Raw genomic sequence first — 17,979 nt, forward strand, 5'->3', positions numbered from 1 at the left:
CAGATCCATGGCGGCTCCACCTCACAACTTACAGGTCTTACAGGATCTGCTTCTAACATCTTGTGCCAGATCCCACAGGGCACTTTTGGTCTATTAGAGTCCATGTCTCAGCGGGTCAGAGCTGTTTTGGCAGGATATTCAGGATCTACAGCCTATTAGTCAGCGGGGTCATAATGTTTTGGCTGATCAGTGTATGCATATGAATATGTAGCCCACTGATACTAAGGCTGGGTTTCAAACAACAAAACCTTGAATACCAACAGAATTGGGTCTACTGCAGTGAGTATCGAAAGTGCTGAAAATTGTCTTGGTTAAGTTTCTAATCGTATTTACTCATTCTTTAATCAGATATTTCCAGATTTAAATCCTAATCTTGTTAATTATATACTATATTTTATCCGGGCAATTTTTTTGTTTGGCTGTTTGTGTTAGGACAAAATTAAACACAGATGCATTTAAGAAGTCTGTCTTATTTTCTTAATGTCCAAGTTAGATTTGGAGGGCATGACAATGGGCCAAGGGCTAAAATGTGTACCATGTAAACTATAATGTGGTCCCAGAGCACTTGTTGCATGTGATCCCCCATTTCCCAAATTTCTTGTTTCACGCTTGACTGCATGAAGTCATGTCAAGGCGAAATGCCCCCCGAAAATTTATTTATTTATTTATATTTTTTTAAATTGAAAAAATGTGATGATACTCAGAAAAACAAGGTGCTAAAAAAACTATAATTTCGGTAATCACCGTTAATTATATCAAATGTGCAGTACAGTACGCAGCCCTACTTTGTTAACCGTCAACTGTCATTAGGCTGTAACAGACAGATTCAAACAGTTTTTCCAGTACTGGCCATGTTGCACTCTGTTGATAAAATCCCGTTGTTTGTTTGCAGGTGGATAAGAAGGAGCTCACTGGCAGGACTCTGTTGCCTGTGCCTGGTTACAAAGAGAAAGTGGAGTTTGGGGTCTTAGTGTCTTTTGCCTACAAGATCGATGGATCAGGTGTGCGAGCTCATGGAGAAAAAAAAATCTTTTGAACAAAGACACCTTGTGCCACTTCAGTAATAAATTTAAAATTATATTTTTCTTTCTCTTTCTGTTCTTTAGATGAGGAGGTGATTGTGGCCACGACTCGTATTGAGACAATGCTGGGAGACACTGCTGTTGCTGTCCACCCTGCTGACCCCAGATATCAGCATCTGAAGGGAAAAATGGTGCTGCATCCCTTCTGTGACCGCAAGATGCCAGTTGTCTTCGATGACTTTGTGGATATGAGCTTTGGTACAGGTAGGCATTGTTACAGGAAAAGACAGGCTGCCTGTTGGTCTCAAGTGTGCTACGAAAACGTAATTATAACAAGTCGTTAAGCCAGGCCACGTTTCCTCATTATGGCTTTTGTCTTTTTGTCTTCTCTCTACCTCTCATCCCTCTGCATCATTTTCCGTTCAGGTGCTGTCAAAATCACCCCAGCCCATGACCATAATGACTACGAGGTTGGAGAGAGACAAAATCTGGCCTTCATCAACATCTTGGATGAGAATGGCTTGCTAATTAATGTGCCTCCTCCCTTCCTGGTATAGTGTCTCATTATCGTCCTTTCCCCTGCAGTGTGTGCATTTCTACTGTGACACTAAAAAGTCAGCAATCTTCATAGTTTGTTTTGTTTAGCAGTTTTATATCTTAATTCTTCATTTCTAACTATTGTTTCTGTCCCCCAGGGCATGAAGCGTTTTGAGGCCAGGAAGGCAGTGCTGCAGGCTCTCAAGGACAGAGGCCAGTTTAAAGAGATCAAAGACAATCCTATGGTTGTCCCAGTCTGCAGGTAAAGTTGGGTTCATGTGTGCATAGGTGAAACACAAGTCATTTGTGTTTTAGGTTTATTCGTCCTATTCAGGATCATCTTTTAAGGCGCATTGTGTATCTACCCCATCAGCCGTTCCAAGGACATTGTGGAGCCGCTGTTGAAGCCCCAGTGGTATGTGAACTGCAGAGACATGGGGAAGCAGGCCGCCGACGCAGTCAGAGAGGGACGGCTCAAAATCGTCCCTGATCACCACCTCAAGACATGGTTCAACTGGATGGACAACATCAGGTAATTATTAGTAGTTTATTTTAAATGCATTTCTTCTTTTATATGCTTATTGCTAAAATAATTGTGAGCAGTTATGCCTGCTTATGGCATATCACACTGAAATGTTGACAGAAGCACAGTTAAAGCTTTTTAAATCGAATGTTGAATTATAGAGAATATGCTAATATTCTGTTTTTTAGAATCTCACAATAATAGGGCTGCAACTAAAAGTTGCTGCCATTATCGATTAATCTGCAGGTTTTTTTTCTTGATTATGCAGTTCATCTTTTAGATTATAAAATGTAAGAAAATGGTGAAAAATATCCATCACAATTTCTCAGAATATAAGTACATCTTCAAAATGCTTCTTTTGTTCAAGTAGCAATCCAAAACCCAAAGATACTGAGTTTACTATCACATAAGACAAAGAAGAAAGCTGCAAATCCTCAAAGAATGTTTGGCATTTTTGATTTAAAAAAAAAAAAAAAAAAAAAGACAGATTACATAAATTATGAATTGATTATCAAAACTGTTGCCAATTAATTTTCTGTTGATCGACTAGTCAAATTAATCAACTAATTGTTTCAGCTCTAGACAATAGATTATTACAAATGATCAAGTATGTAGTGAGTCCTTTTTCAGATTTAATCCATCCATCTTCCTGTCAGGGACTGGTGTATCTCTCGGCAGCTGTGGTGGGGTCACCGTATCCCTGCTTACTTCGTCACTGTCAACGACCCCTCCGTGAAACCGGGAGAGGTGAGATGATGTTTGTCACTATTGTCAAGGTCTGAAGGTTTTCAGATGACACATAGAAGCTGTTTGTGTCGTTATGCTGCATTTCTTTGTTAGTTTCCTTCATTTATTTCCTCTCTTTTTGTTTTGTTTTTGTTTTTTTCCTCTAGGACATGGACGGTCATTACTGGGTGAGTGGTAGATCAGAGGAGGAGGCCAGAGAGAAGGCAGCAAAACGCTTCAATGTGTCTGCCGACAAAATTGCCCTCAGACAGGGTAAGATTGAACAGTTTTTAATTTAGCAGTCTCATTACCACAGTTATTGTAAAGGTTATCTAATCGGTTCATGTTATACCATTGCACAGCTTCACTTAATTTGATTAATTCCACTCCACATTCATACAGATTGGATAACTTTTTTTCTGTGTTTCAGATGAGGATGTTCTGGACACTTGGTTCTCATCTGGCATTTTCCCGTTCTCCATCTTCGGATGGCCCAATGAGGTAAAATACTGAGGTCAACCAACTTTCTGCTGCCACAAATGCCCCTTATCTCCAGTAGCTACTATCGATATCTTCTGCAGTAGAAACACTGCCATAAAACTGCAAATTATGTAATGAAGAAAAGCAAGTAAACTGGAAATGCTGCCACTCAAATTCTGAGTACATTAAACTGGTTCATGTCCGTGTCACTGAACCTCTGTGTTGATATAAAATATGACATATTTTAGACAGTGTTCCTCAGCAGGTTAATGACTTTCTATCATAAATGTCTACCTTTAGACCCAGGACCTGAACGTATTCTACCCTGGCACCTTGCTGGAGACAGGCCACGACATCCTGTTCTTCTGGGTTGCTCGTATGGTGATGATGGGCCTCAAACTGACCGGTGAGCTGCCCTTCAAAGAGGTGAGACCAGTCAAAACTGCCATAGCTACAATATAGCACTACAGGATATGATGTTGGTGTTAATAACCGGACATGACTCACTAATGATGTTTTTTTTCTTTTTACAGGTTTATCTGCATGCGGTGGTGAGAGATGCCCACGGAAGGAAGATGAGCAAATCTCTGGGCAATGTCATTGACCCTCTAGACGTCATTACTGGGATCTCCTTAGAGGTAAAGCCTAATCCCAATTTGATGCATCTTAAAACACACACACAAACACACACGCAGACGCAGTCTTCTCTTTCTCCCATTTGGGTTGTCTTTTACATGGTCACCATACACTCATTGCTCCCCTGAGGCCCATATTCTTAGGTAAGCTTTATTAAGCACCTTTTTCTTCTTCTAACAAGCCTTTATTGAGGCCATTAATCTCTTCACCACCTGGGGGGGGACTGCTCAGTCAGATGAAGCAGAACTGTCCTCTAGAGGGCACTGAAGGACTTGTAGTAAACTGCACTTTACCCTTAATGTTTCCGTATAAAGCTCCAATCCTGTCTGTCTAATTAAGACATCAAGAAGCAGCCGAAAAGGGCTTCCCATTCCCAAGATGAAAAAGGAAAATTGTTGAACACATTGTTCTATTTTTTGTGGTGATTATAAGTGCTATATGAAGGCAACTGGACTTGCTTGAGGTTCTTGATGCATTTCATTTCTGAACTGAGACCTGAAGGAGCCTTTTGAATGGGAGCTGAAACATCTTCAAGAACCTCAAGCAAGTCCAGTTGACTTTGTATAGCAGTCACAAATACCATGACCTGGTTAACGGAGAATCTTCACATGCATATTTCAGTGGTGACATTCCTCTTTATTCTCTCTACCCTCTAGGGTCTTCATGCCCAGTTGATGGACAGCAACTTGGATCCTTTGGAGGTGGAGAAGGCAAAGCAGGGCCAGAAGTCAGACTACCCAAATGGCATCCCAGAGTGTGGCACAGATGCTCTCCGGTTTGCCCTGTGTGCCTACACGAGCCAAGGTGAACTTCTTTGTCTTTTCTGTTTTTCTTAATTTCTCCCTTGTTGTGCCTCCTTTGGCCAAAAGCCTGCATCGCAACCTTGAATTCATAAGATATATCAAAACACTGTAAAAACAGCATTGCAGTACTGTCAGTACAAGGTCAGTTGTTAGAAAATCAATCTATTTTAATATATTCTGAAATGATTTTTTATTCCTGTTTGTGCCCCCCCAGGTAGGGATATCAACCTGGATGTCAACCGCATCCTGGGTTATCGTCATTTCTGCAACAAACTGTGGAACGCTGTTAAGTTTGCCATGAAGACACTGGGAGAAAACTTTGTACCATCAGAGAAAGCCCAGGTGAGACCAGGAGAAAAGATCAAGGACACAGAGAACAACAACAAATACTGCTCTAAAACTTTATATTCATCCAGCGACATATGTACCATATTTTGGCCAAGCTAATGCTTAGTGGTACTGTTTCTTTTTTTTTTTGGTTAGCATTATTTGTCTGGAGGTGTAGCGTGCTCATATGCTGCCCTGCTTTGTATTCATAGACTTACACATTGGCATCTGGGAGGTACCCAGTACAGGAGTAACGTTAAGTGAATCTGAACATCTCCTCTTTGTCACGTTTTTGATCCTCTCAGTTGTGCGGAGAGGAGAGTGTGTCAGACAGATGGATTCTGTCTAGACTGAGTGCTGCTGTTGGTTTCTGTGACTCTGGATTTAAGGCCTACGACTTCCCAGCCATCACTACCGCCATCTACAACTTCTGGCTTTACGAGCTCTGTGATGTCTACCTGGTAAGAAACTTTGAGACCACTGAGCAGCCCAGGTCCATTCATCTTAAATAGATTATGTGAGTGCCCATAAAAAGTTTTGCAGAGGACTATGGTGTCTTTATATGGACCATAACAAGTTTCTGTACTTTCTAACATTTCTTCTCTCCCCCTCCTTTCGTTCTTCAGGAAAGTGTTAAACCAGTGTTCAGTAAAGCAGAGGAAGACAGCACCAGCCAGAGACAAGCCCTGGTGTGCAGACAGACCCTTTACACCTGTCTGGAGGTCGGTCTGCGCCTCCTGTCTCCCCTGATGCCCTTCGTCACTGAGGAGCTCTACCAGAGGTTACCCCGAAGACGACCTCAGAGTGATCCCCCCAGCATCAGTGTCACATCCTACCCTGACAACGAGGAGGTGAGGTGGAGAAAGAGGGGGGGGGGGTTCTGTTAAAACTCACGTATGTACAAAAGACTTGTAGTAGAAGGCCAAAGGATAATTTTTTGGTGATGTTTGCCTTCTGTCTTTGTGAGCAGCAACTTTTATGTGATTCATTGTAGTTCTGCTGGCACAGTGAGGAGGTCGACCGTGACATGGATTTTGTAATGACTGTGGTCAAGACGATCCGGTCACTCAGGGCTGACTACAACCTGACCAAGACCCGAGCTGACTGTAAGATGGCAAACACAAACAAAATTGTGAAAGTTACTCTAAAATAAAATTGGTTTCAACGCCAAATATACGTCATCTCAGTTAGACAGGGAAAATCAAGTATCTGTTTATGGGTGTCTTAGTCTCATAATGTACTTTTGTACATTATTACCATTGTGCATTATAAAATTTTTACTCTTTTTTTTGTTAAAAATTTTTGAAACACTGTAGGATGGTCTGGCTCCTTGCCCCAATGAATATAATCAGTGGTGTAAAGTAACCAAGTACATTTACTGAAGTACTTTAAATATGTATAGTTTTAAGCTACTGGTACTTTACATGCTTATTTTAATTATATGCAACTTGATACTTCTACTCTACTCCATTTCTATACTTTAATGTAAAACATTTGATGTACCAGACCTATGTTACAGCATATAGAGTAGTTAAAATTGGCTCCACCTCGACAGGCTACAACAGGGAAATACTGTTTACACAATAATGCATCAGTAATAACAATCTAGTGGTTATACTTTGTATAACGCTGACAGGGGTAGTTTTTCTGCTTATGTCTACGTAAGGTTTGAATGCAGGACTTTTACCTGTAATAATGTTTTACATTGTGGTGTTGCTACTTCTGTTTATGCACCTGAATGCTTCCTCCACCAACAAATTTAAAGGTCAAAAAAATGAGAATCACACACAGGTTGACAATAACAGACTTGTCCTTTATGGTATTTCATGTGAATGTACATAAACAACGGCCTGTTTCTGTTCTGTTCACACTAATGGTCTCAATAGAGCAATCAGACTGTACTGAATTCTTAATGTATATTGTCAGTAAGGTACTTTAATGATGCCTAGCCTTCAGTTTGTACCTCTCTCTCCCAGGCTACCTCCAGTGCATAGACGCTGCAACTGTGTCCCTGGTCCAGAAGTACAGTCTGCAGATTCAGACCCTGTCGTATTCTCAGGCCATCAACCCTCTGACAGCCAACCAGCCTGTCCCAGCAGGCTGTGCTGTGGCTATCGCCTCTGACAGATGTACTGTCAACCTTATGCTCAAGGTGAGGGCCAGTAATCTCGTCTAAGCTTCCTTAGACAGGAGATGGGGTGACTTTTGACATTTATCACTAGGTCTCAACATCAGTTAAATTTACTTGATCTGTTTTGACAAGTTACAAAACTACCTGACTATTCTAAGAGCATGAATGCACAAAACCTACTTGATAATCAAGGCAGATAAATATGCTAGGAATACCATTAAACTAGGTCTGCGCTTCTTAAACTTGAGTTTAGTGTTTCATCTGCGACTGACCTTAAATAACAAGATCGTATTTTCATCTGTTGTCCTTGACTTCACTTCACTTCCTTTTGTTCCTCCAGGGTCTCATTGATGTAGAGAAGGAAGTAGCTAAGCTTTTGACAAAGAAAGGTGACTTGGAGAAACAGATGGAAAAACTGAGAGAGAAGATGGTGAAGAATGACTACAAGGAGAAGGTGCCAGTGAAGGTGCAGGAGCAGGATGCCGAGAAGGTGGGAAAAATAAATTGACTCGCAGGGTTTCTCCAGGTGTCAGACATGTGAATTCTTGGAAAATAATGACTTCCTTTCCTCCGCAGCTACGGCAGAGCCAAACTGAACTTGAGAAAGTGAAAGAAGCCATGGACAACTTCAGCAAAATGATGTAACTTCCCCTTAGCATTATGTAAATCAGGATATATTCCCACTTTTTTCAAGTCAGTATGTTCATTTTCATATTAATTTTTCAAGTTGACTGTAGTATGGAGGGAATTCAATAAAGCTCTTATGACAGACAATTGTCTTCAGCCGTGTATTGTTCTGAAGCAATTTATTAATCTAAGTCTCTGGTATAGCTTTGTTCAGAAAGATAGTTGCCCCAGAAAAGAGAAAAAAAAACGAAAAGGCTCGACACTTTGGCTTCATTTTTAAAGATTAAACCATCAATATTATTCATATTAATTCAATTGTAGCAATGTATTTCTACTTCCAGGTGCTTCTTTACAAATACAGCCAAAGAGGGATCAATGGAAGGAGTGAGCGATGGCTTGCGCATTTAACTTAAAATGCTTCCTTTTTTAAAGAGACAAACACTGAAAAGTATGACTAAACACTAACCTTATAAGATATATAATATTTAAAATTTTTTTGGCTGGGGGGGTAGACCAAATCCTTCCAGATGCCACCACATCAACACTATACATGATGACAAATCTCTCTTGGAAAAAAAAAAGTGTGGAACAAAATCACAGTAATACATTCACACCATGCCAGGAACACGCTCTGACCACAGGCCATCCAAATCCTCTGCTGCTCATTTCCTCTCGAACAATCTTCCTCTCTCTTTACAGTCTCCAGGGTGAGTGGAACTCGGAGGCGGGGAGAGGAGTGCAGTGTGTTGTTTCAAAGTTTCGCATGTACTTCCGTGCCTTGGAGAGAGAAAAGACAGCAGGGATGGGGGAGGAATGGAGAATGAGAGGTGTGGGAGCGCAATGAACAAAAAGTGCAGAACTTGATTATATTAGGTTCGGTCTGTCTGGCTCAGTGCCTAACAAATCTCTCCTATCTCTTAAGGGTTTACACAGGAGGTGAATAAAGCCTAATTCAGAAAGCATTACCAAGGGAGGAAAAGCATAGCATTAGCTGTAATTGATGGCACTCCTCTTGTTTGATGTTAAATTACTTCAATAAGCTGAGCACGGTGAAATATATAACACCAGTCAACCTGAGAGCACAGGTGAGCTGGTTACTATGGCGATCAGAAAAGTGTTCCTCAGTGGTAATAATGTCTGAGTAGCTGGTGTGGTTTTTTTTGTTCTGTTTTTGGGTTGGTTTTTTTTTCGGCGTGCGGGAGAAGAGAGAATGTAAGCCAAAACCTTAAGTAAGAAAATGGGGTTTGTTGGAGAAAAGGAAATTGGACTTTGTGTGGGTGAAGCAAATAACCAGAATATGTAAAAAACAATTTGGAAAGATGAGATAAAGACAACATGTGGCTGCCCCTTAAACAAGACAGGAAAAAACAACTGTACACACTGAGGTTGAGTACATTGTTAACAATAGATCATTCCTCACCAGGAAAAGAGCCAGCTGCCGCCTTCCCTCTAGAGTCATATCTTCACCTGGTAACATTGAGAGAGTGTGTCAGACCCTATACCAGCACTGTGAGGTGATGCATTTAGCCATAAGGGTAGTGCTGTGTGCAGTTTGATTTGCCTAGTAAATGTGAAAGAAGAGGGGCTTACCAACACTCCATGGAAACGTAACATCTCTGTCAGCCTGATACGACTGGAGCACAGACACACACCAGTCATCGTCCACCTCATAACTGCTGTACACAGATGCTGCAGGGCAAGAGTGAGCCAGCATTACACACAGCTGTTACAACTACGCAGGTGTTGAAGCTCAAAAGACGTGCTTTTCTCCTTTCCTTTACCAGATTTTATTTCTATTTTACATAAACTTGACAAAGGTTATGCAGAGTTCAATGGCAATTTGAGTCCAAAACAGTTAAATGGTGGTGTGAACACATGGGCACACTAACCTTCTTCTAAGTGATTGGAGGCTCCCAGCCACTGTCTGACAACTCTGATCCCTTCATCTGTCATTATTTTGGGGTACCTGGGAAGGAAGATGACATCACCACTTATACATGTGTCACTCAACCGGTCCAAATAAACGGAGCATGTGCAGAAGTGGGGATATTGAGATTAGATATTGATGGAGACTGACCTGAATTGCAGCAGTTTGAGCAGGAGGTTGTTGCCTCTGTTGGACATGACATCCTCTGGACCCCTGTAATACAGTATACAACTTACTGTTAATGTGTTGGAATACATTTGAGATTTCTTCCTTCTCTCCCAACACAATGGGAGTGAATGGAATTTCATTTTAAAATTACATTAAATCAGCATAATAGTGTCTTACTGGAAACAATGTTCTTAGACCCTGCTGTGGACCGTTTTTATGGAAAGTACTTTTATTCCTATTAAAAGTTTTAAATGTAAAATATTCCAAACAATGATACAGTCACTGATTTTTGATCAAAATGTGGTTTGGGATTTACATAACAGAAAACTCCTTTATTGTTTCTTTAAATAATAATGTTTCTTCCCCTGTGGTTTATCATTTTATTGCAGTTTTATTTGTGTCAGTTGATAACTAGCTCTTGTTCCTAAGGAGGGTGAATGCATTCCTAAGTCGTTTTGTACAAAAGTTCATGCCCTATGACGGTAATTTAAAAATATGAAGTCCATCTGGTGCAAATTTTCAATCTATTGGTCACATTTCAAACTAACCCAAGTGACCCTTTCTAATACCCTCATCCAACATCAGAATTCAACCAACGCTACTATGAAAAGAATGTTTTCTGCATACATTTGGTCCAAAGGGAATGAAACGTACTATGCTACTGTATACAGTGTACTAAGATGATTTTAACATGAACTGTGTGGACTTGCGTTGTGGTGATGATCTCATCTCTGGTTCTCCTGATCAGCAGGACTGGTCCCTGGTATCTGGAGGAAGAGAAGGAGTTGTTAATCATCATGCACATCACTGTAAGCTATGCCAACAAAAAAAAAAAAAAGAAGATTTCTAGTTTCACTTTTACATAGCAACATACTGTGTAATGTGATATGATTGGTTTCACTATAAACAGACTTGTCCCACTCACTTGAGAAGCTGCTCTGCATTGTTGAGGTTCATGTACTGTCTAACTGTGTGCTGTACCAATGGTCCTGAGGGAGAACAAACATATTTCAATTGTTGAAATAAAACTACCTGCCGCAAAAAAAACAAAACAAATGCATAGAGTTTATGACCTTTAACCTCTAGGACTCACTCCAGCTATCCGGCATGACCTTGAGGGCCAGAGGCAGGAGGTCATCGAAGGAGGCGTCCAACACTAATGCTTGGATCTCTGGGTATGACATCACTGCCCAACTGGCTGATAAAGGAAATGGGTAGAAAGAGGGACAGAAAATGAAGAGTAAGGATAAGCAGAATCAGGCAGGAAAGACTAAATAACATGATTCACATTTATAGCATTAAAATGTGCCGATTACTTATTGTTCTTGTATACCTGTGAATCCTCCTATGGACCAGGCATACACAACAATGTTGCTGAGTTGGAAGCCCAGTTCATGTATTGCAAATTGGATTACTACATCCATGGCGTTGGCCTCATTCTGGGGGAATGGTACTCCCTGGCAGAAAGTAGAAAACAATATTCATGCATTATTAAAACAATAACAACACTCAAGCCACCTACGAAACCATAAACTTCCAAAGGGCTAACAACTTTCATTCGACGCCACTGACATTATTTTACTCTTGTGCAATACTGCCCAACTGAAACCAGAATTTCAATATACTGTTGTTTTCCACTGCACTGTTTGTGCAGACTAAATGAAGCACAGGTATACACATACTGATGCTGCTTTAGAATTATATATAGAACAAAAATCGGACAACACTGCTTACCGTACTGCCTCCAAAGCCAGGGTGGTTCCAGCCCAGTACAGAGTAGCCACCTACAATGCACGTCAAAAAAAAGCTTTAAATCTAATTTAAATACAGCAACTTCAGACTCATAAAAATTCTGTGCTATTTCACAAAAATTTAAATGGCAAAATATCTTCACTCTTGTGAACCAGAGAATTCCTCACCCTCCAGGGGAGTGTTCATGCAGCCCACCTCATAGAAGCCTGCGTTCCCCTCACAGCAGATGACCTGTGGCAGAATTCATACATTTCAAGAACAATCTGTATTGTGACTGATGTGACAGGAGCTTTGTTGGACTCTGGAACAAGCCCAAGGCACAAAAACAACAAATCACTGCAGACATTTACCAGAGTCTGGCCATTCTGTCCCCCGTCTCTCCTTCGATCCACAAACATTGTGTCGATCTCATTACCATCACAGGCCATAAGCTTGTTCCTTTGGCCATCATACTGGGACAAAATGGAGGGAAATTGACAAAAAATGATGATCGATACTTGTGAAAATGAATATAGACAGTTAGAGAGTGAGTGAGTGTTTTTTTTTTTTTTTACCTCTTCTATTAACATAGCCTGGCCTTGCTGGAGCATTGGCCTCATGGCTTTCTGCAGTAAACCTACAGAGCCAGGGTACAGCATCCTCCTCCCAAATGAGTGAGCAATAAGAAAACTGGAGAGGAAGAAAATAGACATTATGGCATTCAACAAATACTTTGTATTTTCCTGAAAAAAATGACACTGAATAAGGGAGAAATATGATGCAAACCAATTATAAAGCTTAATACCACAGTATACTGTATCTGTCCCCTAATTGGGATACTAACAAATCTGCAGTGTCCTCCTGCAGTCATGCAGAGCCTGCATTTTTGGATCACGCTGCAAAAACTGCATTTACCTGATGATTTGGCATGGTAGGGTGCGCACAGAGTTGAGAACACTGTCTGCTGCTCCTCTTAATCTGGGCTCTGGCTTCAGCAGAGAAACACCAGCCTTGGACAGTTTCCTGTCACACACACACACACACCCAGAGTCAAAGGCTTACAATGAAACGGATAAGCCACAAAGCATTTGACGTTCAATCGCTTTATTCAGTGTATGAATGCATGTATTTATAATGAACTGACCCTGTTGGGAATCAAATTGCAGTGAACACGTGGCCATTTCAAATGGAAATGAATATAAGAGCAAAAACTTACGGATTGCTGACTTCTGCCCAGCTGAAATCTGAAGGCCAGTGCGAGAAGTCAAAGTCATAACACCTCAGTTTTTTCTTTATGGAAAGCACAAAAAAAAAAAAAAAAAAAAAAGTAGTTGGGCCTTGAGTAAAGTTCTGAATTTTAGTATAAACATAGCATTCAGAAAGTATTCAGACCCTTTCCCCTTTTTCACATCTTGTCATGTTGTTTTCCGTTCTGTCGCTGTAAATAGCTAAACGAGTAAAAGATTAATTGATTTCCAAAAGGCCTAATGTTAAAGATGACACATTTCTTTAATATTTTAAGCAAGACTACTTTTTTATTTTCATCTTTTACTGTTTCTGAATAACAAAAAAGGGAAAGGGGTCTGAAACAAAAGTTTGGGCACCCTGCATGGTCAGTACTTTAAAAAAAAAAAAAAAAACCAAACAAAAACGATTTGGCTAGTATCACAGCTTGTAAAAGCTTTTTGTAGGGGCTAAGAGTCTTTCAGTTCTTGTTTGAGGGATTTTTGTCCGTTCTTCTTTGCAAAAGGCTTCTAATGCAGTGAGATTCTTGGGCTGTCTTACATGCACTGCTACTTTGAAGTCAATCCACAGATTTTTGATGATCTTTAGGTCGGGGGGAGTGTGAGGGCCATGGCAAATCCCTCAGCTTGCGCCTCTGAGGTAGTCTATTGTATATTTTGAGGTGTGTTTAGAATCATTATCCTGTTGTATAAGCCATCCTCTTTTCATCTTCAGCTTTTTTATTTATTTATTTATTTTTTTTATACAGACAGTGTGATGTTTGCATCCAGAATTTTATGGTATTTGAATCCATTTCTCCCCTACCAGTGAAATGTTGTCCGTGCCACTGGCTGCAAAACAAGCCCAAAGCATCACCAATCCAGCCCCCTGCTTAACATTTGGAGACTGTTCTTTTCACGAAATTTGGAACCCTTTTGTCTCCAAACATACCTTTGCTCATTGCAACCAAAAAGTTCAACAGTCCACAGGACTTTCCAAAATGCATCAGGCTTGTTTAGATGTTCCTTTGCAAACTTCTGATGCTGAATTTTGTGTTGAGGACGCAGGAAAGGTTTTCTTCTGAAGACTCTTCCATGAAGGTCATATTTGTGCAGGTGTCGCTGCACAGCAGAACTGTGCACCACCACTCCAGAGTCTGCTAAATCTTCCTGAAGGACTTTTGCAGTCAAAACAGTTTTAATTTGCCTTTATAGCAATCCTACGATTAGTTCTGGCTGAAAGTTTTCTTGGTCTTCCAGACCTCAACCTGACCTATATTGTTCTTGTTAACTACCATTTCTTAATTCCATTACAAACTGTGGAAACAACTACCCAAAAACGCTTTGCTATCTTCTTATAGCCTTCTCCTCCTTTGTGGGAATCTTTTTTTTTTTACTTTGAGTGCTAGGCCGCTGCTTAGAGGAGCCCATGACAGCTGATTGTTGGGACAAGGTTTGAGAAGTTAAGAGTTTTATTTATTATATAAATGCTTTGATTAAGGTCTGAGACCTTGGTAAAATTTATGAGAGCTCAAATCTCTTGGGGTGCCCAAACTTTTGTAACGCATTCCTTTCCTTTTTTTCACTCTAATATTATACTACTAATGGATTTTTTTCCATTCTTTTCTGCAGATCCTCTCAAGCTCTGTCAGGTTGGACAGGGACCATCGGTGGACAGCCATTTTTAGGTCTCTCCAGAGATGTTCGATTGGGTTCAATTCAGGGCTTTCGCTGGGCCAACTCAAGGAAAAATTCACAGAGATGTCCCTAAGCCACTGCTGCATTGTATGGGCTGTGTGCATAGGGTCATCCTCTCATTGGAAGGTGAACTTTCCGCTCAGTCTGAGACCTGGAGCACTCTGGACCAGGTTTTCATTAAGGATCTCTGTTTACTTTGCCCTGTTCAGCTTTCTCTCAACTGTGAGCAGTTCCCTGTCCCTGCCGCTGAAAAACACCCCCACAGCACAATTCCGCCTCAACCATGCATCACCGTTGGGATGGTATTGGGTAGGTGATGAGCAATGCCTGGTTTACTCCAGATATGACACTTAGATTTGAGGCCAAACAGTTCAATCTTGGTGCCATCAGACCAGAGAATCTTGTTTCTCACAGTCTAAGGGTCCTTTAAGTGCTCTTCAACAAACTCCAAGCGGGCTTTCATTTGTCTTTCACGGTGGAGAGGCTTCCGTCTGGCCACTCTGCCATAAAGCCCAGATCAGTGGAGTGCTGCAGTGATAGTTATCTTTCTGGAAGTTTCTCCCATCTCCACACAGGATCTCTGGAGCTCAGCCAGAGCTTCCTGTTTACCTCTCTTACCAAGCCCTCCTCCCGCGATTGCTCAGTTTGGCTGGGCAGCCAGCTCTAGGAAGAGTCCTGGTTCTTCTAAACTTTTTCAAGTGAAGAATTATGGTGGCCATTTCGCCCCAGAATGTGAAAAAAGTGAAGGAGCCTGAATACTTTCTGAATGCACTGTATGCTTGCAAATGAATCCTCAAAATGCTATAGTAATAATACAAACAGAAAATACAGTCTTAAGGCTGAGTATTTGCTTATGTTGCCATGATCTCACCTTGTTTGCTGGTGTGTGATTCGTCTTGGTTTCTTCAAGAATGGAGATAAACTGAAGATACTCAGAATTCTTCCATCTTCCCCATCCTGGGGGTGAAATGGAAAGAGGAAACGGGGGTGGGGTAAAGCACAGATAGAGAGAGATAGGTGGTGTGCATGAGACACAAAAAAAAAAAAAATTTTGCTGCAAACCCTCAAGGGTGTAGTTAGTATGCTTTGTCCGTGTAGACCTTTTACAACAGTGTCAGTGAGGTGAAATCTGTAACCTCACCTCTTAGACAAGCCACTCCTAGAAGACACACCAGCACGGTTCCCACATACTGACTCACTGGAACCAACTTACTACTGCAGATGTAACCTAAAAATACAAGCAACAGTGATGCAGACATCCACAAGTCCACAATCCCACCCCCCACCCCCCACACACACATACAATTCTCTCTGCCAGGCTTTAGCCTTATTAAAAAGCTCCAATACACAAGATTTAAAGTCTGACAACTACCCTACAACAACATGCATAGATCAATATGGGAAGTTCAATTATACACTAAGGAGTAGCACACAATCTCAAGTAATTAATTTCTACTGATGTGCAGTCTCAATGAATGATACACGTGATTAACTTTATATTAATCTAACTTGTAGGACAAAGGCAATTCCCAAAAACAACCCCCAGCAGTAATTTGTCTTCCACACTGGAGGGAGAAATGTCATCCAGAAAAAATACATATTTTGACATATGTCACTGCCAGACCTTCTAAGGAAGACTTGTCAAGCTCATATCCTAAGACAAAAAAGCCACTATACAGCATGAGAAAAAAAATGGCTTCAGTGCATTTTTTTATGATTTGCTATACTCCCAAAGCTGGGATGTTTACATGGGAGTAATGAAGGTGACGTTATTATCATCATATTAATGTGAATATTTTCCAATATACAAAAATCACACATAATATAAATGCAAAAATCACACGTAATATGAGCAACTGAAGTTCAAAGCTATTTACTAACTTCCACTGTTGCGCATTACATGAAACCAAATTCTTTATGTGTATCAAACAAAAACTTTTTCATTACAGCTTGGTCCAAATCTTTAACTATAGAATTTTGTAGAGCAATAACATGATAGCATCATGATGACAATATTACTGCGTGTGCAGTCACTTGTGTGTGAAAGTCAATAGATGACAATATTTATTTATCACGCAGCCTTTGTTGAGATAGTCTGTTTTTGTACAACCAAGTCTTTCCCTCTAATGGCCTTCATTTCTTGGGATTAAATGTCACAACTAAGGCTTCAATTTACGATCATTTTTGAAAATCTGATGGTTATTTTCTCAATTAACTGATCAGAAAATACCAGAAAATGTCCATCACATTCTAATGCCTTGTTTTGTCTGACCAACAGTCCTAAACCCAAGCATATTCAATTTACAGAATTATAAAATAAAGAAAAGCGGCAAATCCTCACACTGGAGGAGCTGAAACCAGTGAATGTTTGCTGGTTTTACTTGATACTTGACCTAAACTATTAAGCAAAAAATTGTACTGTTTCAGCTCTAGTCGTTACTGCAGTCAATAATATAGAAGTGATACGTCTCTCATCAAACATAATTCATACAACCTACCTTTCCTGTACAGATAGCAGAGGAGTAGAGGAGAGCTGTAGTAGGACAGAGCCCACAGAGCTGAAGCCTTGGGGGAGAAAGCACACGCGTTACTTGACAGAACTTCTTATTTCTGTCCAAATGATCAATCATACAGAGACACTGACCCAGCCGAGGATGCTGTCAGTGTGTTTCTCCAAAGTCCTGGGTTGGTAGCTCCATCCCTGGAAACACAGAGAGATTTTTTTCCTATCATGATCACTGCTGCTAACATTAGCTTAGCTTGTATCAGCTGTAGTCATTTAAAGGGACAGTGGGATAGATATTTCAACTGCACACCCTCTGTTAGAGTAAACATTATATGTTTCTTCTTATTGTTCTATGTCTGTTCAGCTTCTGTCGCCTCTCTTCCGGACTTGGCAAAGTTACCTCTCACCTGCTTGCTAGCTAGCGTTAGCACAACCGAAGTAATGTCCATGAAGAAAACAGTTAGCTACGAAGCTACAGTTAGATTGGCTGTTACTGTGACGGTGAAATAGAAATGAACTGAGTATGAAAAGACGGAACTATCGATCTTCGCCTGTCATTTCATTCATTTACTGACTGTCACCGCGGCTGTGACAGCAGGGCTTCAATAACAAACACCTGACACTTCCGGGCCGCAGCCGCAGCCACTTCGTTGCTATGACATTAAATACCACCAAGTTTTCGCATTCGGGTGTTATTAAACATTATAGATATTCCTACCCTTCTTCCCGTTCGGCCCTCGGGACGAGACTGATCCGGTGAGCGATGAATTCGTTGCAGATGAGGCCCTAAAACACAGCGGAGCCACATCCAGCCAGCCATTCTTTCACTGCGACGACTACGGAAGCCTGTACGCTCAAGTCTCAAACGCGAAAGCGGTCAGATATTTGATGTCAAAAAGTCATTGCTGGAGACG

At 40.8% G+C, this 17,979-nt stretch overlaps 2 protein-coding genes across 3 annotated transcripts in view; one reads left to right on the plus strand and one right to left on the minus strand.

Annotated features, from left to right (window-relative positions):
- Positions 1–7,959, plus strand: part of vars1 (valyl-tRNA synthetase 1) — a 12,231-nt gene extending 4,272 nt beyond the window's left edge. For both annotated transcript variants that reach the window (XM_040117480.1, XM_040117481.1), the window contains exons 12-29: positions 893–1,001; positions 1,107–1,286; positions 1,449–1,573; positions 1,718–1,821; positions 1,933–2,091; positions 2,739–2,829; positions 2,976–3,081; positions 3,239–3,309; positions 3,589–3,714; positions 3,822–3,926; positions 4,581–4,728; positions 4,942–5,069; positions 5,360–5,515; positions 5,681–5,905; positions 6,049–6,160; positions 7,031–7,206; positions 7,526–7,675; positions 7,762–7,959. In XM_040117480.1, coding sequence (XP_039973414.1) covers positions 893–1,001; positions 1,107–1,286; positions 1,449–1,573; positions 1,718–1,821; positions 1,933–2,091; positions 2,739–2,829; positions 2,976–3,081; positions 3,239–3,309; positions 3,589–3,714; positions 3,822–3,926; positions 4,581–4,728; positions 4,942–5,069; positions 5,360–5,515; positions 5,681–5,905; positions 6,049–6,160; positions 7,031–7,206; positions 7,526–7,675; positions 7,762–7,830 — 2,340 coding nt within the window. In that variant the 3' untranslated portion in view covers positions 7,831–7,959. The remainder of the gene's footprint in view (positions 1–892; positions 1,002–1,106; positions 1,287–1,448; positions 1,574–1,717; positions 1,822–1,932; positions 2,092–2,738; positions 2,830–2,975; positions 3,082–3,238; positions 3,310–3,588; positions 3,715–3,821; positions 3,927–4,580; positions 4,729–4,941; positions 5,070–5,359; positions 5,516–5,680; positions 5,906–6,048; positions 6,161–7,030; positions 7,207–7,525; positions 7,676–7,761) is intronic.
- A 109-nt stretch (positions 7,960–8,068) lies between these two features.
- Positions 8,069–17,926, minus strand: abhd16a (abhydrolase domain containing 16A, phospholipase). The gene is made up of 20 exons (XM_040117549.1): positions 17,784–17,926; positions 17,204–17,260; positions 17,058–17,124; positions 15,701–15,787; positions 15,431–15,516; positions 12,855–12,928; positions 12,554–12,661; positions 12,214–12,328; positions 12,010–12,111; positions 11,827–11,890; positions 11,642–11,691; positions 11,241–11,364; positions 11,001–11,105; positions 10,833–10,896; positions 10,618–10,674; positions 9,890–9,952; positions 9,702–9,778; positions 9,403–9,501; positions 9,233–9,279; positions 8,069–8,589 (listed from the first exon to the last, which is right to left on the minus strand). Exons 1-20 carry the CDS (start codon positions 17,883–17,885, stop codon positions 8,506–8,508), a joined length of 1,632 nt encoding a protein of 543 aa, XP_039973483.1. The 5' UTR covers positions 17,886–17,926; the 3' UTR covers positions 8,069–8,505.
- Positions 17,927–17,979: the final 53 nt, after the last annotated feature.

Source organism: Xiphias gladius, chromosome 22 (genome assembly GCF_016859285.1).
Source record: "Xiphias gladius isolate SHS-SW01 ecotype Sanya breed wild chromosome 22, ASM1685928v1, whole genome shotgun sequence".
Lineage (NCBI taxonomy): Eukaryota > Metazoa > Chordata > Actinopteri > Istiophoriformes > Xiphiidae > Xiphias > Xiphias gladius.

What these genes read in the sequence shown, in the direction of transcription:
- abhd16a (XM_040117549.1), bottom strand. Translation starts at nt 17,885, where the DNA reads ATGGCTGGCTGGATGTGGCTCCGCTGTGTTTTAGGGCCTCATCTGCAA. An exon ending in AGGCTATGTTAATAGAAGAG is followed by an intron (nt 12,112 to 12,213) that starts GTAAAAAAAAAA and finishes ATTTTGTCCCAG; the next exon opens with TATGATGGCCAAAGGAACAA. An exon ending in GACAGAATGGCCAGACTCTG is followed by an intron (nt 11,891 to 12,009) that starts GTAAATGTCTGC and finishes ATTCTGCCACAG; the next exon opens with GTCATCTGCTGTGAGGGGAA.